Raw genomic sequence first — 16,555 nt, forward strand, 5'->3', positions numbered from 1 at the left:
ACACTGTTATTCAAGAATACATATGATGGAAATGTAAAAATTTCCTTTTTTTCGTGCATGAATTGAACTTGAACTAATTATGCAACATACGAATTGAAGTCCTACTCGCCAAAACCGCCCCTTGATCTCAAGACGCAAGGAAACTTGCTAACCCAATGGTAATGGTAGTCTACCAGATATGCTGTGCTATCTCGTAGACGCCTCTCCAAAAAAAAACCCCCGTTTAGATACCAGAGTCGTCTTGCTCAATGGAGTACTTCTCCTGGAAGGTAGTCCACTTGTCGCAAGTGTCAGTGAGGGTAGAGTTATCAATGAGGGCGGGGATCTCGCTATATCTCTCGACAAACTGCACCGAGAAGCCCTCGGACGTGTGCCACCCAATGTGGCAGTGCATAAGCCACGCGCCCGGGTTGTCCGTCTGCCACGCCAGGACGACGTATCCAGAGGACGGCAGCATGGCGGTGTCGCGGCGGGGCGGGTTGTCAGTCTTGAGGGTGACGGAGCTGGAGTAGGTTCCGGAGCCCTGGGCGAGGACGGAAAAGTCGTGGCCGTGGAGGTGGATGGGGTGCGGGACGGCGAGGGAGGTCTCGATGACGAAGTAGACCCATCGGTCTGCGTCGTCGAGCTGGAAGACGGCTTCTTGGGTGTCCCAGGTGGTGTTGCCTTCCATGACGTGCTGCAGGGTCGGGTCGGCCCAGTCGACGAGGAAGCTGGTGCTGTTGAGGGCCCACTTGAAGAGGCCGGCTGAGTTTTGGCTGACGGAGGCGGTCTCGAGTTCGTCCCAGTTGGCCGAGTCGACCGTCTTGGAGACGTAGGGGGAGAGGTTGGCCGTCTCGTCGTCGCAAGAGTCGGTGTAGTTGTAGGCGCTGGTGGTAGGGGCGGTGATGGTGCCGGTGTAGGAGACGATGCCTTTGATGTTGTCGGGGCTGGAGTTGTCGGAGCAGGCGGACTGGGGTATAGCGCGGAGCCAAAAGTTGTCGGCGACGTCGGCCTGGTCGGCGGTGACAATAATGTCGTAGCGCTGGGCGATGCCGATGTTGAGGACGGTGGTTTTGTAGGGGGTGATGGGAACCAGGTCGGAGGCGATGACCTCCAGGGTGTGGTTGTCAATCATAAACTTCCAGTGAGTGTCGATGGCGGAGTTGATGAGTCTCAGACGGTAGGAGGTGCCAGATTCCCAGGTGACGTTGTAACGGTAGCCGGTCTGGCTAGTGGAGTTGTCGTCGCCGTAGACGTTTGTACCGTTGATGAGGCCGTTGTCAAGGGTCGGCGGGCCAGCGGTCTCGGCAGAGGGGTAGAGCTCGTCGACGGTCTGGTGATCCCAGTCGGTGAGGAACAACACGCCGAGGTCCTCGTCGTAGTTGGCGGTGGCGGGGCCGTAGATGACGATGCCGCCAAAGATGCCCTGCCACGCCTGGAGGGCGAAGTGGGAATGGTACCAAGTATGACCGTACTGCAGAGCTCGCCAGGTGTAGGTGATGGTTTCTGTGGGAGCCGTGGGGCACTGGGTGATGGCGCTGACGCCGTCATTCTGGTTAGTGAAGTTCTGGCGGATGCCGTGGAAGTGGATGCTGGTGCCGTTGTTGGAGGTCGTCAGCGAGTTGGTGACGTGAACGACGACGGTGTCACCCCAGTCGGCGAAGAGGGTCGGGCCTGGGATGGAGCCGTTGACGGCCATGGCGGAGCGAGAGACTCCGTCGGGGGCGACGGTGACGTCGGTCAGCTCGAGATAGTACTCGCGAGTGACGCCGGTGTCGGGCGCCTCGGTCGTGTAATCAGTGCTAATGGAGTAGTCGCACCACTCGCTCCTCGTGCTGGCAGTGTTGCCGTCACAGGCAGCACGAGGGAAGAGTTGGGCCTCGGGGCCGTCAGAGAGGGCGCCGAAGCCAGGCAAGGCAGAGACCATGGAGCCCGCGAGGACGCTGGTCACGAAGAGTGACTTGAACATGATGATATAGTAGTGAGTGTGTGCCAAGAAAAGGTCAAAAGAAAGCTGGATGACACAATGTTGGAAGAGAGAGAGGACTGAAGCGAATGAAAGCGTAGCCAATCCTGTGCTGGGTGAGGAGCGAGCGAGAATAGCATCAAACAAGCAACGGAGGTCTATAGTTTAAATATTCTTGGCAGCTCGTAAAACGCATTGTCGGCTATACGGGCAGCCTCATGACCGACTTTACGGGAAGCGCCATAGTCGACGGATTCTAGAAACTCTATTTTCCCATCGAGCATGTGCCCTGCAGGTGTTTCCTGTTTGGTTCACAATGAAAACTCCACGAGGACTCGACAATGGCTCGTCTATTGGTCCTGTGTATTTCCATCGCGGGAGCCGCGTGAACCGAATCCGACACTGACACTTCCATGGGCATCCCGAGATTATCCACAGGAACCACAGCTCCCACTTGCCCTCGTATTTGGAAGATCGTCATTGCAAAGGCTAGTCTGGCTTGAGAATCAGCGGGGAAAAAAACATTCTGAACAGGGTCTAAGGACGCGCTTCTCATGAAAATTCCATTGTCGACGAAGGCCCGAGGGGGTTGACCTGAGACTGACCCCTCTCAAATCCATGCGTGGGCTATACGGGCGTCGTAAGATGGTGCGTGTAAGTGAACCGCAACGGGGATGACTCTCAAACAGCTGAGTCTTAGTTCTCTATGCGAGGCACTGGTCAGGAGGAGCTGAGGTTGGTAGGAGCCGCCTGATCCACCGCAGCCTCGCAAGGCCGGCATGGTCGCTAGTTGACAAGGCGTGCCAATGGTGTAAAGCTTAAGGGTGACAACCAAGGACCGGTGTGCCGTCGGTAGAACCGGAAGATTTGGCGACCGGTCTGTCCGAATACTCGGGAGGGTGGGAGTCGCTCCGGAGAGCCAAGCCGGCCGATTGGCCCCACCACGTTGCTTCTGATTTAGAAATTTCCGGTTCCCCTTTGGGATGGATATCTGTGCGGCAGCACGAACTTGAGCCTCGAGAAGTCAGGGGTGGACTAAGAAGTCCCGACTAGTGTATGTCGTGTACGGGTGATCCGGAGGTTACATTGCAGGTTACTCACAGGTCATGGGGAGGAGGAGCTCGTGGTCCTGTGCGCAGCCTCCTCTCCTTACGTGGTCCCATGGCCATGCGGCGACGCCAAACCCCTTTTGTGACGATGATTAATAGAGTGTGATGGGCTGGGCCTATAGCATCTCAGGTATATATCAAGCTCACCCCGGGGAGACGGGACCCACACATCCCGAACCCTATCACGGGCCGCTGTTCATCTCACATCCCACATACCGAAACGAGAATCCCCGTACCCCGTTGACAGGCGCCCCTCCCGCGATGGGCCTAGCCGCAGTAAGCGACAACGGATTTCCCGCTGAATAAGCCTGTTGGCGAATGGCCGTTTCCGTCCCGTCCGGTCTCGCGGCGAAACCTTAAATTCTATGCCGAATGGCAAGGAAAGGACTGACGCGTCAACGAGGTTGTCATGGTCTCTACTAGCCGTATGGGTGATGGCGTTGGGCCTCCACTGTGATCAATATGGTGGAGTCTGAGCCTCAACGCGTATAGTCAACATCCGCGCAGTGATTCGTTGATTGCACCCTGTTTCGGGGACCAAAAGCTCCTTGCACTTTGATGATAGGGGCTTGCAACCATCTCGGGCCTTGGCTAGCTGACTTGGAAGACTCGTTGTTGTGGTGCCCGCGTGGCTTAGGTCCTGAAATTTGCACGCAAACTTGCCAAGTCATGATATACCGGCTAGGGCGGCTTGGAGCGGATCACTCGAAAGGCATAGGTTTACTGCGCTTTTATTTAGTCAACTCCATCCCCTCTCCAGCTTCACTTTTCCGGCCCTTCCACCACTCTGGTTTCTTCAACACGAGAACTCTCACACACTCCATCGTTTGCCTCTTTCAAAGTCTCTTACCAGTCTCATCCAGTCATTTTAGTCAACTTTTCACCACTCTTTCTTTTTGAAACATAGTACATATCCCACACGCAAAGATGCAGCCCATCGGTGCCATTCTGCTGTCCTTCGCCGCCCTCGCGGCCGCGGCTCCTTTGGAAGCCCGCGCTACTGACAGTGCTGCCACCGATAACAGCGGCCCTTTCCAGGTCTATGGCTACGGCGAAGGAATAGGCGGCCTGTTCATGTTCTCTACAGGAGGTAGTAAGGCTGGTTTAGGAACTTTCTGTCTCAAAGGGAATCATCAATGTTCTCTTGGGGACTTTGCCATCATTCCCTTCCTGTCCTTTCTTCTGTTGATAACCCGTCCAGCCCGGGTTGCGAAACCCCCCTTCTGAAAAGCTCTAGACTAATATTACAAACCTACCTAGGTGACGTCTACTTTGGTGACTACACCAAGTTGAACGACTCCAACGCCGCTCCGGTGCTCTGTAAGTCTGTCCATCTCTCTCGTATCCTGCTATGATGACTAACACACCTAGTCACCCTCACCGATACTGACACCTGGATCGGAGCCCCCAACACCACGGCCACCGCGACCGATCCCAACTGGTCCAACCTCACCTTCTCCATTCCCGCCCAGGGCTCCTCGGACCACGATGTCGGCTTCCTCAACTCCAACACGACCTCCTCGGGCCGACAGACCAGTGGCTTCCTCTTCTATGGCTCCTTCATCTTCGTCAAGGGCGCCACCGGCAGCTTGCAGTCCCTGTGGTATGCTGCCCCCAGCTCCATCGACGGCATCTTCTCCCTCAAGTGGAACGTCACCGACAACGCCGCCGGCCGCAAAAACGACGACACGGTCGTCCTCACCCTCAAGAAGACCGCGCCTTCCAATGCCGCCGACGTCGACCCCGCATCCGCTTAAGGGCTTGAATGCTTTGTCATTTCTAGGACTGTGACGGAACTCTGGATATCACGCAATTCAATTCTCTCGTAGTGTGTGTTTGGTTTTAGCTTGACTGGAATCAAGATGCATTACAAACACATGTAAGACTGCTAGGGTGTTTAGGGGGACAGGGGATAGCAGACGCACTTATAACATGCAATAAAATGGGCGCGATTGTTTTACAATCCGGATCAAATTCTTTCATCCCACCTTTGAGGATACTTTATCGTCGTGACGTTATATTACTCGTACAGAACTCATTGATTTACCGTCGCTCGCTGGCAACCTCCTCAGCCGACACGGGCACTCTCTCCTCCACACCGAGCACTTTGGAAGCATTCTCCGTCTTTCCACGAGACCCAGGCCCCTGGTCAACATCCAGCCTCCGCTACCTAAAATTATCCTTGCCAGAAGTGCCAACGCCCTCAAGTCCCACGCTCTCTTTGTCGCGGCGACCGAGGTTCGCCCCGTGCCTCTCGGCACTTGTCTGCCCTTGCACAGGCTTCCCCAACCCGGCGTGGACGTCCACGCTCGTGGCGCCGGGGAAGTCGTGTGTGGCCGCGTGCGCGGTGGCGTCGGGGTTCAGGGCCTGCCCAGGGATCTCTTGCGCGTTTTGGGGCTGAAAGGTGTTTTCCCGGGGTGCTGTGTCGGCAGGGTAGGCCTGGGGGTGGAACTGGGGTGGAACTCGGGGTATGCGGCGTTGCCGACTTTGGTGCCCGGGGTGTGCTGATGATTGGTTAGGTGGCGAATGAATGCGAATTGCGTGTGATTGGGATTGATGGACTTACGCCCTTGGTTGTGGGGGGCTCTGAGCGAGGGGCGCTGGGGTGGAACTCGCCCTGCTTATTGCGACGTTGCGGTTGACTAAGGTATGTGACATTGTGGTTGGATGAATTGTGACAAGGTATTGAACGAGGTTGTGATTGGATGATTTGGGGTTGAAGGTTAAGTTTGATCGTGATGGGTATCTCTGGATTGATTGTTAGAGTTGTGTCGATTGCTTGATCTGAAAACTGTTTACACTTTCGACAATTACTTTCCGCTGGAGTATGTGATTTTTTGTTTCAAAAACAACCACAGTGAAAATAACTTAGGTTGGAATCATGTCACCTCAAAATTACATCACGGCAGAGGATGAGTGAGATAACAAAGCCACTTTTCCATTGCAAAAAGAAAGCGAATCGTTAAAGAGCCGATATGTAGTGCAACATCGTTTTTGTATCTATGTTTTTGACACTAGTTCCGCCCGCAAAAGCAAGTAGCGCTTACGTCGGCTCTTAAAACCCCATTTATTCTTGTTATCATAGGCAAGTTTACTAAGTGTAAAAAAAAGCTTTTTAAAGCTAGGTCTAGTAGTAAACAAAAGCTGACTCTGGGCTTTTGCCACTCAGTGGCTTGATTACTCTACAAGATAGTTACGAGCGCCAGGAGGCGCGTCACGTGACTATTATGGCGCGCTAGCGAGGCGCCTCAGCCTCGCGCGTGGCGAGTGCCGAGTTCATGACACTATACTAATGTCTATTCCCGTATTGGGTTGCTCAACCATATGCGAATCTTATCCAGTGCATATAAGTCGTGACTCTTCTTCGACTTGGTGTAGTCATCCCCAACTTCTGTCCAGCCAGGCGTGCCCCGACTTGCTGTTAAATCATCTCCTATTTTGTGGCAGGATCCGAAATCAACCAAAATCGGCTGGCCGCTCTGTTCCTCTATCATGATTTTTGCTGGATTGATGTCGTTATGCGCCAGACCGAGGGAGTGAAGGTGACAGACGGCCGACTCCAGTTGATCCATGAAAACGGCATCGTTGACCAACTGACCTTTGCTCAGCCAATCGCGAAGGTTGTCTTTGTATTCATCGAAGATAAGGCCGGTAATGTGACCTCGGCGTACGCGACAGCCGTGAAACTTGATGTTGTTTGGATGCTGTGGGTGGCGAGCAATGTTGACCAATGCGGTTGCCTCCTCTAGAAAGCTCGCTGGAATGATGTAGAGGCAGTCCTCTTCTTTATACCAGTCATATTGGTGAATCGGCGGGCGTTTGATGTGAAATGCTTTCAATTCATTGGCCGCCGGGGAGTTGAGATTGTCGGGGGCAGTGCTCAGGGGCAGCATCGCTTGCTGCAAAGGTGGGAACACCTCTTCATCAGAGATGAGTTCAAGCGCAGCTGCGATATCGTCAAGAGTGGCCTGAAGCTTGGGTTTCTGAATCTGTCCGAAGTATCCATGGTCATCCTCATCAAACCACGCAAAAGTGGTACGTAAGAAATCCTTATAATCCGTACTTCCAAGGCGGAAGGACTCTGCAAGATAATGAAGGTCACTGAAGGACTTGATATTAGGGATAGCCATTCTGATGAGTGAAAACTGAAGACGAGAAGAAGGGGGTGCCTACGTCAATATCAAAATTAAATTGAGGGAGACTAATGAGTTTACCCCGCACCAAACTTTCCGCACGTCATAAAGCAATGCGTTACCGATCGAGTGTGGCGCCAATCGAGTCTGTTGTCCACCCTCTCACTAGAGACTCCAAGGAGTTGTACCAACGCAGCTTCTGAGAGAGGACTTGAAAGTATGATGATAGAGCCGACAATAAAGCGAAAATCCTCAAATATTATCTTTCTTATTCATAGAAAGATCAATAAGATGTTCAACTAGAGCTGGTCGGTATGTTGGTTCGAATTTCGATAAAAGTGCGAGCTTTGACGAATGGGTCTGAGTATGATAAGCTAAGACCTGACATAGTTGCTGATCTGTGCCGCCGTATTTAAGTTGGTCAATAAAAGGTACGTTATTGCTGCGAAGATGAAGAGCGGGATAGCTATATCGACTGTGGCCTCGATCTGGGGTTAATCTGGCTTACTATCGGGTAGTTATTGCTCCTTTATAAACGAATTATTATACAGTTTTCTGATCCCTTCGGAGCTCGTATTCTAGGAATGTTTGAATGTCTCGCTCAATAATAGGCGGTGGGATATCATGAATAATTAGGTTGTGGTAGGTCCTTTTTATTTCTCTAAATCTTAGCCTGATTGGCAGTTCTGGTCTGCCCGTGAGAAAAACTTTGAGCGTTTGAATATACAGATTCTTGATGTGGAAAAGGAATTGAATGACGAGTTTGACATCGTCGTCTCGCTTATACTCGTTTAGGGCATTAATAATGAGAGCGATTGTATAGCTTTTGTAACACTCTACTTATACCTCTGATAAAGGATTAAAGATACGATTTTAGAGTTATTCCCGCAAGATTCTAGTAAATATAAACGAGTCGGTTTGTTTCAGTTGAGGATCGGGCGATATTTCAAGAGATCGTCGACTTGCCTATGGCTACCTTACTTTTTAAACAGAAGATCGGCTTAGTGTCGATATTCTCAACCTGTTTATTTATCTACTTAAGAGCTTAAACTGTGTAATGGGTAGGCAGATTGCGTTTTGTTTTTCAGCATGGGTATTTAACGAAGCGTTGGGAGTAATTGGCAACTTATAAAGGACAAACTTTTGGTCGAGGTTGAGAGGGATCAATCTATGCATTCTTTGATCAGCCTAAGATAGAGTGGTAGGAATCTTAGTAATATACGTCTGATTAATCAATAGACCTGTCGAGATGTTTTTATCGTGCTATATTTTCTTTAACACTTTCAACGTCCTTGCTTTGGAAGGTCTAAATCAGAGCTCCTTATCCTGGCCGGCTTATGGCCTTGCGATCTTTACGTGGGCGAAATTTGGCCTTGAGTTGTTCGATTCAAGATTTAGCTCCTTTAAGGGCATTGAGAAGCCGGTGCGACTTTCGAGTTTGGCGCTATAGGGACCTTTGAGAAGGTTAAGGCGCCCACTGAAGCGACGTTGAAGTTGTAGAGCTCCTGGCCGACCTAAGCGATATCGTCCCGCCCCTTCTTGGCGTCTTTGAGTACCGGAGGTACATTGACGCGACCTTGGTGGACGATTTGACGATAGCAATGATATAAGCCGTAGTACTAAGTCCTTTCATTATTATGGATAGACGATTGCAGTATGTTGATAATTAGAGATAAGGGGGAAGCGGATAAACGAGCAGGATACGACGGAACCATTACATTGTTAGGTAGCTCAAAGCTGTTACTGTTTAGGCAGGCTGACCAATGTGGCTCGCCTGCAGAATGGAACTTTTCTTTAAGGTAGACACAAAAGCCCAGCACTATAGCGATGCGTCCTGCCTCATCCAACCTCGGTCCTAAGTCCGAAAAGTTTACTAACAGTTTACAGTCTCACATGATGCCTTCGTAAACACAGCCACATCCACCTTGCTTCGTAGCCAAACTTACATCTACACCCATTCTAGAATACTAACTAAGCGAAACAGTATCTTATATACTATAAACAGAGAAGGTATTGCTGGGACCGCCGGATCCGGTGGGAAGCGTTGCCATTTTGCGCGGCGTCAACAGTGGAGGCTAAAGGCAAACGGCGGCACAGCCAAGTAATATCCAATACTTCTACCACGTGCACCAAACACCCCCTCAGCACACTGGCCAAGGCGGTGCCGCCTCTGGCGCTGTCTTGGTCCAAGCGCTCGATCCATCCTGGACCCGACACAAACGCCGACTTTCTGAAGCGTTTCGCCGAGCGAGAGAGGCAGAGTGGGATTGCAGACCTCCCAGCATGCCACAATGTGCATCAATAACGTCTACTTTATCCGACCGAAATGTGCGGACGAGACCGAAATCAACGTTGGGAGCATGCTGCGCAAACGCAAGCGGTTTGCGCTCCGACGCTGAATCGAAGACTTGATGGTTGACCTGCCTGGTGGCAGTTGAGGCGACGACCAGAACCTCGGAGAATGGCGACAGGCAATTGAGATCCTGACCCGTGAGACGATGATGAGCTTCTGCGCGTTTGCGAGTGGTAGAATATCCGTTCTTGGGGTTCCTTCAAGATGTATATCCGCTCCAGTAGCTCTACACCACCGCTACTGGTCGCTGCATGCACGGAATAATGCTAAAGAAGTGTACAAGGTATGGAGGACCACGCCCAGTTTGCCCACTCTACTGCCATGCGCTAACGGATCCTTTTCCAGTTCCACGATAACACTATCGTCCGCCGCTTCAACTACCGAATCCCTAGCATCAACGGGAAGCAGGTTCTTGGTGTAGACAATCTGCGAGTGATCCTAACCTTCAACATCGCATACGACACGGCATCTGTCTCCTGGAGCTGCAGTGCGTCAACCTCGCCGGCTATTATCAGCTCCTCTGCTTCGCCGACACTCGGTCGCGCTAGCTTGACCACAACGAGCGTACAAGAGCGAAAGGTAGGTTTGTAGAAGAGCTGTTTATGCATAAAGCAGTTGGGAATCTCTCGCGCAAGCCCGACGCAGAGAACACGGAAAGTGACGGAGATGAGGGGGCACATGACAAGGGCTCTTCGCTGCTAGATCAGCCACTCCTGCAGGAGACCGTAGGTCGTTGTCGTCCTGAGGCTCTGTGCTACGAGGTCATCCTCATAATCGTGCGACACCCTGTGACGGGTCTAGCCACGCCAGCCATGGCCATTAAGTCCATTCACCAAAAGGAAACGGATAATAAGCCAAGACCGTACGTTCACATTGTACGCAGTCCCGGACCGTCTTTCGACGCATCCGCGCTGAGCGGCTGTCTGCGGACGAAGTCATGCCGTATGCTAAAATGAGAGGCGATGTTGGCCGGCAAAGCCTGGACACTAGTTTCCAGAGTCGTTGGACGCCACGATTTGCTTGTTGAGGAACAGGGAATGCCGCCAACGATAGGCCAGATGTACCAACCTTGCAACGGCTCTCCACCAATACCCCAAGTTTGCTACCTTTCACTGCGCCTACATCAACGAGACCGCCCAATTCAACTTGCAGAACGTATTTCAAGGAGGAAACGATGGCCAGCTGTGTAAGCTTTTTACGCACCCTAGTCTCACTTATGACCCTCGTGCCAAAAGGAAATGGTCCCGGAGGACGTCTGGATTGACTTGCCTGCCGACCCGGATATCGGCGAGCCGGAGCAGCGACGAGCAATGTCGCTAATGGCCGCACCCTGCTCAGTGGAGTTGAGTGCGGTACAATTCTATTAAACGGTTGCCAATACCACATCGAAGGTGGGGAAGAGGAAGCCGAGATCCGGAAACTTAGAAGGGAAATCCAACCCACGCGAAACCAGCACAAACTAAAAGTGGTGAAGGAGTATCGCGAATACTACTTTTATAGTCGACCAACCTGGGATATCGAGAAACAAGCTCACGGCGACGAACAAGCGGTGTGCCACGAGCCGGAAGTCCACTTGCGGATTGCCGAGCGTGTGCGACTCACTAGTGTCCTTTCCTATCAGTCGGGCAACTAACTGTACGAGCGGCGAACTATTGCAATTTATGCCAATGATATGGTGGCGCTCTCCGATAAGAGACAGATAGTGAAACTGATCGCATCCGAGTCCGCTCTCAGGTCGCCTACCCACCATAGCCCTTCCCGCTCGTCCTAGATTCAGACCAGTGTCCAGATTCCGTGGGCGATGACAGATTCTCACTGGAGGAATGGACGTGTACGTACTGCCGGCCGACGGTCAGAAAAGACTACTTCGACAACCAACGTCGAGGAGAGCGAGAGCGTGCCGTGCAACGTTGCGATCGCACCCGGTGTGACCATCCTCGGTTCTCAGTATGATCAAACTTTCCGACGCTGGACGCGTTTAGACTTGTCCAGGCCAAAGAGGGGTTTCGCTCAGGACTTCGGATCAGGTTATGTAGAGGCGGTACCAAAATGCCTGCGTAGAAAATGGCTATAGGGAATGGCGAACCTATTGGTTGTATTGAGAATCGGTAGGTGCAGTGTTGTCTCCGTCACCTTAAAGTACTCACCATGTCCGATTTGTCGTCGGCAATGGTAGGCTGCATTCTAATTGTGTCTGCATCGATGAGCAGTGCTCAAGGCGGGGCGTTTCGATCGGCCATGACCTTCTCAAGAGGCGGCTCAACAAGAACAAACTAACGTACCTTTGCTATCTTAGCGAGAAGCTCGTAAGAATGTCATGCATGGTGAGGTATATATGATCGGAGTGAAAGCGATTTGGCTTAACCCATGGCCTGACTTTTTGGTACACGAGTCAGAGATTCTGAGGAATTGGAAAAAGACTTGAAACTCTATGACTGTGAAACAAAAGCTAATTATTGGAGTTCTTCACAACCGACGAAGCTCACGCAGAGGCTCTGACTCGTAAGCGTCGAATTTGCTGCGAGCCTCAAAGGTTAAATGGTGGACGCTGAGAGGTTTTCCGAGCAGAAAGATCATATTCTAGAAAGTTGATTTTCAATACGGTTGATACCTTGATCGTCTTTAATCTTCACGCAACATACCCCACCAAAATGTGGAACATGTGATTCGGCAACATACTTACAGGCCGAGCCTGGTATTAATTATACATCATCCATCGGCAGTATGCCTCATCGTTCCGCTGAAGTCTGGATGATCGCTCTTTTTACCCAACTTCTTACTGGCTGAGGTGGTGAGGTATCCCCTGCTAAACTTGAGTTCATCCTGCGGATCCGCAACATCCGTAAAACGTTAACTGGGCCACACAGAATTGGGCAAGACGAAAGTTTCAGCTGCGCATGCGACTGGATCTTAATGCTTCATCTTGTATATTATCTTTGTGAGGCCCGGCCAGTTCTGTCTGCCCAGTCGTGGGGTATTGAGGTTTCATTGGTGTATTCCTTGTCGATCCTCGAGTCGAAGCAATCTTCGCATTTGCCCCCACTAGATAACCATGTCAGCGGAAGGGGAGGTAGCGAAGCTGCCGCCTGAGTACATGCCAATGGTACACAGAGCACGCGATTCGCTCATCGCCATTTGCTGCTTGTGGATTGTTTTTGCGTCTATCGTCTTTGGCCGGTTTTGGGGACGTTATCATGGCATTGGGATCAGCGGAGACGACGTTCTGGCTTTGGCTGCTTTGGTTTGTTGCCCCTATAGCTCAAGACAACATGTTTCGTTTGCTAATGTAGGTAACAGCTATTGACTTGTGGCACAATAGGTGTGAATGGAACGCTGTTCACACACGGAGTCGGTCACGACTTCGATCCGAAGTCTGAGTTATACCCCAAGTGTAAGTGATGCATCGAGGTCCTCGTTCTCCTCAGAAAGGCCCACCCCCTGACTCAGTCAGTAGTGGCCAACAACTTGGAATATATTTTAAAGATGACTTTTGTATTCTCAATGTTTTACATTGGGGCATTGGCCTGTTTAAAACTAAGTCAACTTTGGTTCTATTCCAGAATTTTCGCAGTACAACTTGGTAAATGGATCTATATTGTTGGCGGCATTGTTTTTATCTGGGCTTTGCTCTTCATCTTCCTCAACATCTTTCTCTGCAATCCTATTTCGCTACAATGGACATTGGGTCACGACGGTGCCCGTTGCCTAGACCAGATGATGGTTGGGAAATGCCTTATTATGACGAACGTCATAACCGATTTTTTTGTTTTCATTATGCCAATTCGGACAGTATGGCAATTACAAATGCGCCAAACAGAGAGGCTTGCTGTTATTGCTTGTTTCGCTATTGGTCTCACGTATGTTTTCCTGAGCTTTCTCTCTAATTTTTACTAACGGGCATACAGGTGTTGCGTCATTGGCATTTTTCGATTTTGGCAATTACTAGTTGTCAACATTGGCGGTAACTTGACCGGCACTTCCTTGACGACTTTTATGTTCTGCACCGTCGAGCTTATGCTTGGAGGACTCTGCACCAACGTTCCCACGCTTCAAAGTTTTTACGTGCAATGGCGAGCGAAACGCAGGGCATCTGAACTCGAAGATGCGAATAGCCAAAGCGAATTCAAGAGGTTGCAGATTGTACAATCTCAAGGCCAACCAAAGTCGGGTCAGCCTGATTAAATCGGTAAATCTTGGCCATTTCTAATCGCCTTTGCTACGACCAACCCAGCTAACGGTTTAGTCAAAGTAGATAAAAGTGTCTTCATTGAGCATTTACTTTATTTTCTACTTATTATTTAATTACTTAATAGTTAATTAAGTAATATAGATTACATACATTAAAAATAAATATATTATAAAGTTTTAAAGTTTTGAATTATAAACTTATAAATAAGACTTTTTATAAATCTATGTGTTTATATTCTATTTATTTATAAATATTTAATCTTTTCAAATGTGTTATACATTATTTAAATTTAAACTAATACTAGACCTAACTTCATTTGTTGGTTTACGTGTTATAGGTGTGATTGTTCGATTCGAACCGTGGTGACGAAGGGTCAATTAACTATATATTAATCTCTGAGTGAAGTGGAAAATAGAGGTTCTTACCGGAGACTAGACCGTCAGTTGAACGCTGATGTAGAGACCCTTAGATGGCCCCTGCGCTGGCGCTGACTCGAAGTCGAATTGGGCTTCTAATCCGACATTATTAAACTTAAACCTTTTTATCAATCCATTTATTATAGCCACTTTGTAAATCGTAAAGTTTTATATTATTTAAAACTAAAGTAATAACACTTTTCTATAATAATAGCTATTTAAATAACTTATATTAAGTAATCTGTATTTATAAGTTATAATAACTTAGAAGCCTATACGAATAGTTTTCATCTCTATATGTCCTCTATGTTAATTCTTTCCAGCGCTGTGGTTGCTCGTGGGGTCAGTATCAGGCCACCCCGAGGCCTTTCCTCCTAGTTTTAGCGTCCTTGGATTATTTACGTTGAAGTAGGGAATACTCCTTTAACGGATGCACTTCGGATTTCAAGTTATAGGTCATCCCTCTCCCCTCTGTTTTGAGATCGAGTCAGACACCAGAGGATATGCCTCACTCGTTTCTCTGCCACCCTTCAAGTCAGGAGGGAACGATTCTGTCGGACTCTAAAGAATCAGATACATCCTCTCTTAACGAATGACTCAGCTTCACCCCCCAACGCTACGTCTCGTTGTAAGATATCGGTATGTTTATTAGTAATATTTTATAATTATAACAAATGATCCCATATCTCATTTCGGTAAAGATATGCCTGACTTAAGTTAGCTATCTCTAATACTCGTACCTGTTAGTCACTTATACCATCGTGGATTGGCCACGCTCGCTCCCAGGAGTGCTAATTTTGCTCTTGAGCACATTCATGAGCACGTGATGCCTGTGTGTGGGTTTAGTAGAATATAGAAGATTTCGGTAATAACGCCGCTCCGGATGGCTTCACAATGCCGTAGTAGCGCAGCAACGCAGCTGTTGCTCTAGGGGAATTGCCGTGACCTACCTAGCTGTGCTGTAACTAGGCATTGCGTTTTTCCGGTGACTAGACACTTGGAACTCACCCCCTGAGAATTCTCAAAGCAAGGGGATACTAAGCGAATTCGGGACTAAAAGTTTTCTACTGTAACCAGTGGTGCCCTACGAGTGAGGTATGTGCTGGCGTGATCGAGAGCATGTCACAAGCAGAGGTCGTTGCGCAGCACACATTGCTACATTTCACATTTTTCAATCCTTTATCCATTTATAGTCTGATCCGATGGCGGCCTCATGGTCTAAACTCACCACGCCATCACTGGGCCCCTCCAAGCCCAAGCCCAGGAAAATCTTTTTTTAATGAATTCGCCGCCACGGGCATAAGATTGTCCTCGGCGAGGCTCTCACTCTCAGCTTTTGGATACCTCTGTCTGATCACAGAATCATATTGAATAATGTGAAACCAACGCTCTACCGGCTGAACGCAGCCGGAGGTGGTTGTCGAAGTGGTGAGATAAGCGCTGAGTAATCAGGCGACGTCTTCTTAGCAGCGGTGCACATGAAATGAACAATGGGCGTATAAGTTTATTTTGCGACGCATATGTGAGCAGATGACAGTCAATGAGGCTGTAAATCGCGTCTACCCTGCCCTCAGATCCGAGGTTTGGACGTTGGACGAAGACGAACTACAGGAACCTTTAGCCGAGGAAGGTGAATGAGTGACGAGTCGTCCGCTTGAATCGTTTTGGCCGGTACGTCAATGTCTCCGATGTGTTGTGAACCGAACTTGATGTATATCGGAAACCCTTTCTTGGATGCATCGGCCACTAAATCCACCCCAATTGTGTTGGCCATATCTCGGCAGAGTCGTAGAAAACGTAGACCATAGCCCATTGATTGAAACTCTGGAAGAATAGCAAAAGAGACAGCTTCCAACCTATTGTCGATGGAGCCGACGACGAGCCGTTGCTTTGCGACGAAATCGTCAATAGCTGCTTGGTCGATGGCCTTGTTCGGCACAAGCTGTTTCTCCCGTACGAGCAGGTTCCGATAAAGGGCTGCCACCACAAATAATCAATATCAAAAGACCTCGTCAACTGAGAAGCAATCATGCTGGGATATGCTCCTAAAACATGACTTACTTTTTTCCGGACTGTCGGCGTCAAAATGGGCCTTTTGCTCTGGGCTTCCATGCCGAACGAGCGTCAGGTATCCTACAATCTTCTGGCCCACCAAAGAAGGATCTGGGGGAGGCATTTTGTCGCCGTCCTCGAGTTCCCCAACGAGAATCTTGGCGCCGGGCTGGGTGAAAACATCGAGCAGACTGGCAGAAATGCCTTCGCAAAATGCGTCCGGGTATAACGACCGTTGTGGATAGAAATGTGCGTAAATGTCATCTTTGAAGAAGGCGCGTGCTCCGATGAGAGCAAGTCTGCCAATCTCAGAGTATCGGGCTTCGCGAATACGCATTGTGATGAGTGTGACTTTCCC

The 16,555-nt window shown here is 49.8% G+C and overlaps 7 protein-coding genes across 7 annotated transcripts; 3 read left to right on the top strand and 4 right to left on the bottom strand.

The window, feature by feature from the left end:
- Positions 1-223: 223 nt before the first annotated feature.
- CORC01_05368 (multicopper oxidase) lies at positions 224-1,948 on the bottom strand (the record flags this gene model as incomplete). The annotated part of the gene is made up of 1 exon (XM_022617011.1): positions 224-1,948. One exon carries the CDS (start codon positions 1,946-1,948, stop codon positions 224-226), a length of 1,725 nt encoding a protein of 574 aa, XP_022476476.1.
- Positions 1,949-3,981: 2,033 nt separating this feature from the next.
- CORC01_05369 (uncharacterized protein) lies at positions 3,982-4,811 on the top strand (the record flags this gene model as incomplete). Its single annotated transcript, XM_022617012.1, has 3 exons — positions 3,982-4,226; positions 4,292-4,374; positions 4,426-4,811. 3 exons carry the CDS (start codon positions 3,982-3,984, stop codon positions 4,809-4,811), a joined length of 714 nt encoding a protein of 237 aa, XP_022476477.1.
- Positions 4,812-5,220: 409 nt separating this feature from the next.
- Positions 5,221-5,712, bottom strand: CORC01_05370 (uncharacterized protein; the record flags this gene model as incomplete). The annotated part of the gene is made up of 2 exons (XM_022617013.1): positions 5,221-5,539; positions 5,621-5,712. The coding sequence occupies 2 exons, from the start codon at positions 5,710-5,712 to the stop codon at positions 5,221-5,223; spliced, it is 411 nt and encodes a 136-aa protein (XP_022476478.1).
- Positions 5,713-6,350: 638 nt separating this feature from the next.
- CORC01_05371 (serine/threonine kinase) lies at positions 6,351-7,184 on the bottom strand (the record flags this gene model as incomplete). The annotated part of the gene is made up of 1 exon (XM_022617014.1): positions 6,351-7,184. The coding sequence occupies one exon, from the start codon at positions 7,182-7,184 to the stop codon at positions 6,351-6,353; it is 834 nt and encodes a 277-aa protein (XP_022476479.1).
- Positions 7,185-9,478: 2,294 nt separating this feature from the next.
- On the top strand, positions 9,479-11,173 carry CORC01_05372 (FluG domain-containing protein; the record flags this gene model as incomplete). Its single annotated transcript, XM_022617015.1, has 6 exons — positions 9,479-9,567; positions 9,745-9,823; positions 9,886-10,027; positions 10,156-10,415; positions 10,776-10,892; positions 10,994-11,173. The coding sequence occupies 6 exons, from the start codon at positions 9,479-9,481 to the stop codon at positions 11,171-11,173; spliced, it is 867 nt and encodes a 288-aa protein (XP_022476480.1).
- Positions 11,174-13,314: 2,141 nt separating this feature from the next.
- Positions 13,315-13,722, top strand: CORC01_05373 (uncharacterized protein; the record flags this gene model as incomplete). Its single annotated transcript, XM_022617016.1, has 2 exons — positions 13,315-13,397; positions 13,446-13,722. The coding sequence occupies 2 exons, from the start codon at positions 13,315-13,317 to the stop codon at positions 13,720-13,722; spliced, it is 360 nt and encodes a 119-aa protein (XP_022476481.1).
- A 1,993-nt stretch (positions 13,723-15,715) lies between these two features.
- CORC01_05374 (uncharacterized protein) lies at positions 15,716-16,534 on the bottom strand (the record flags this gene model as incomplete). Its single annotated transcript, XM_022617017.1, has 2 exons — positions 15,716-16,122; positions 16,207-16,534. The coding sequence occupies 2 exons, from the start codon at positions 16,532-16,534 to the stop codon at positions 15,716-15,718; spliced, it is 735 nt and encodes a 244-aa protein (XP_022476482.1).
- Between the last annotated feature and the right edge of the window lie 21 nt (positions 16,535-16,555).

This window comes from Colletotrichum orchidophilum, assembly GCF_001831195.1.
Source record: "Colletotrichum orchidophilum strain IMI 309357 chromosome Unknown Scaffold_37.1, whole genome shotgun sequence".
NCBI lineage: Eukaryota > Fungi > Ascomycota > Sordariomycetes > Glomerellales > Glomerellaceae > Colletotrichum > Colletotrichum orchidophilum.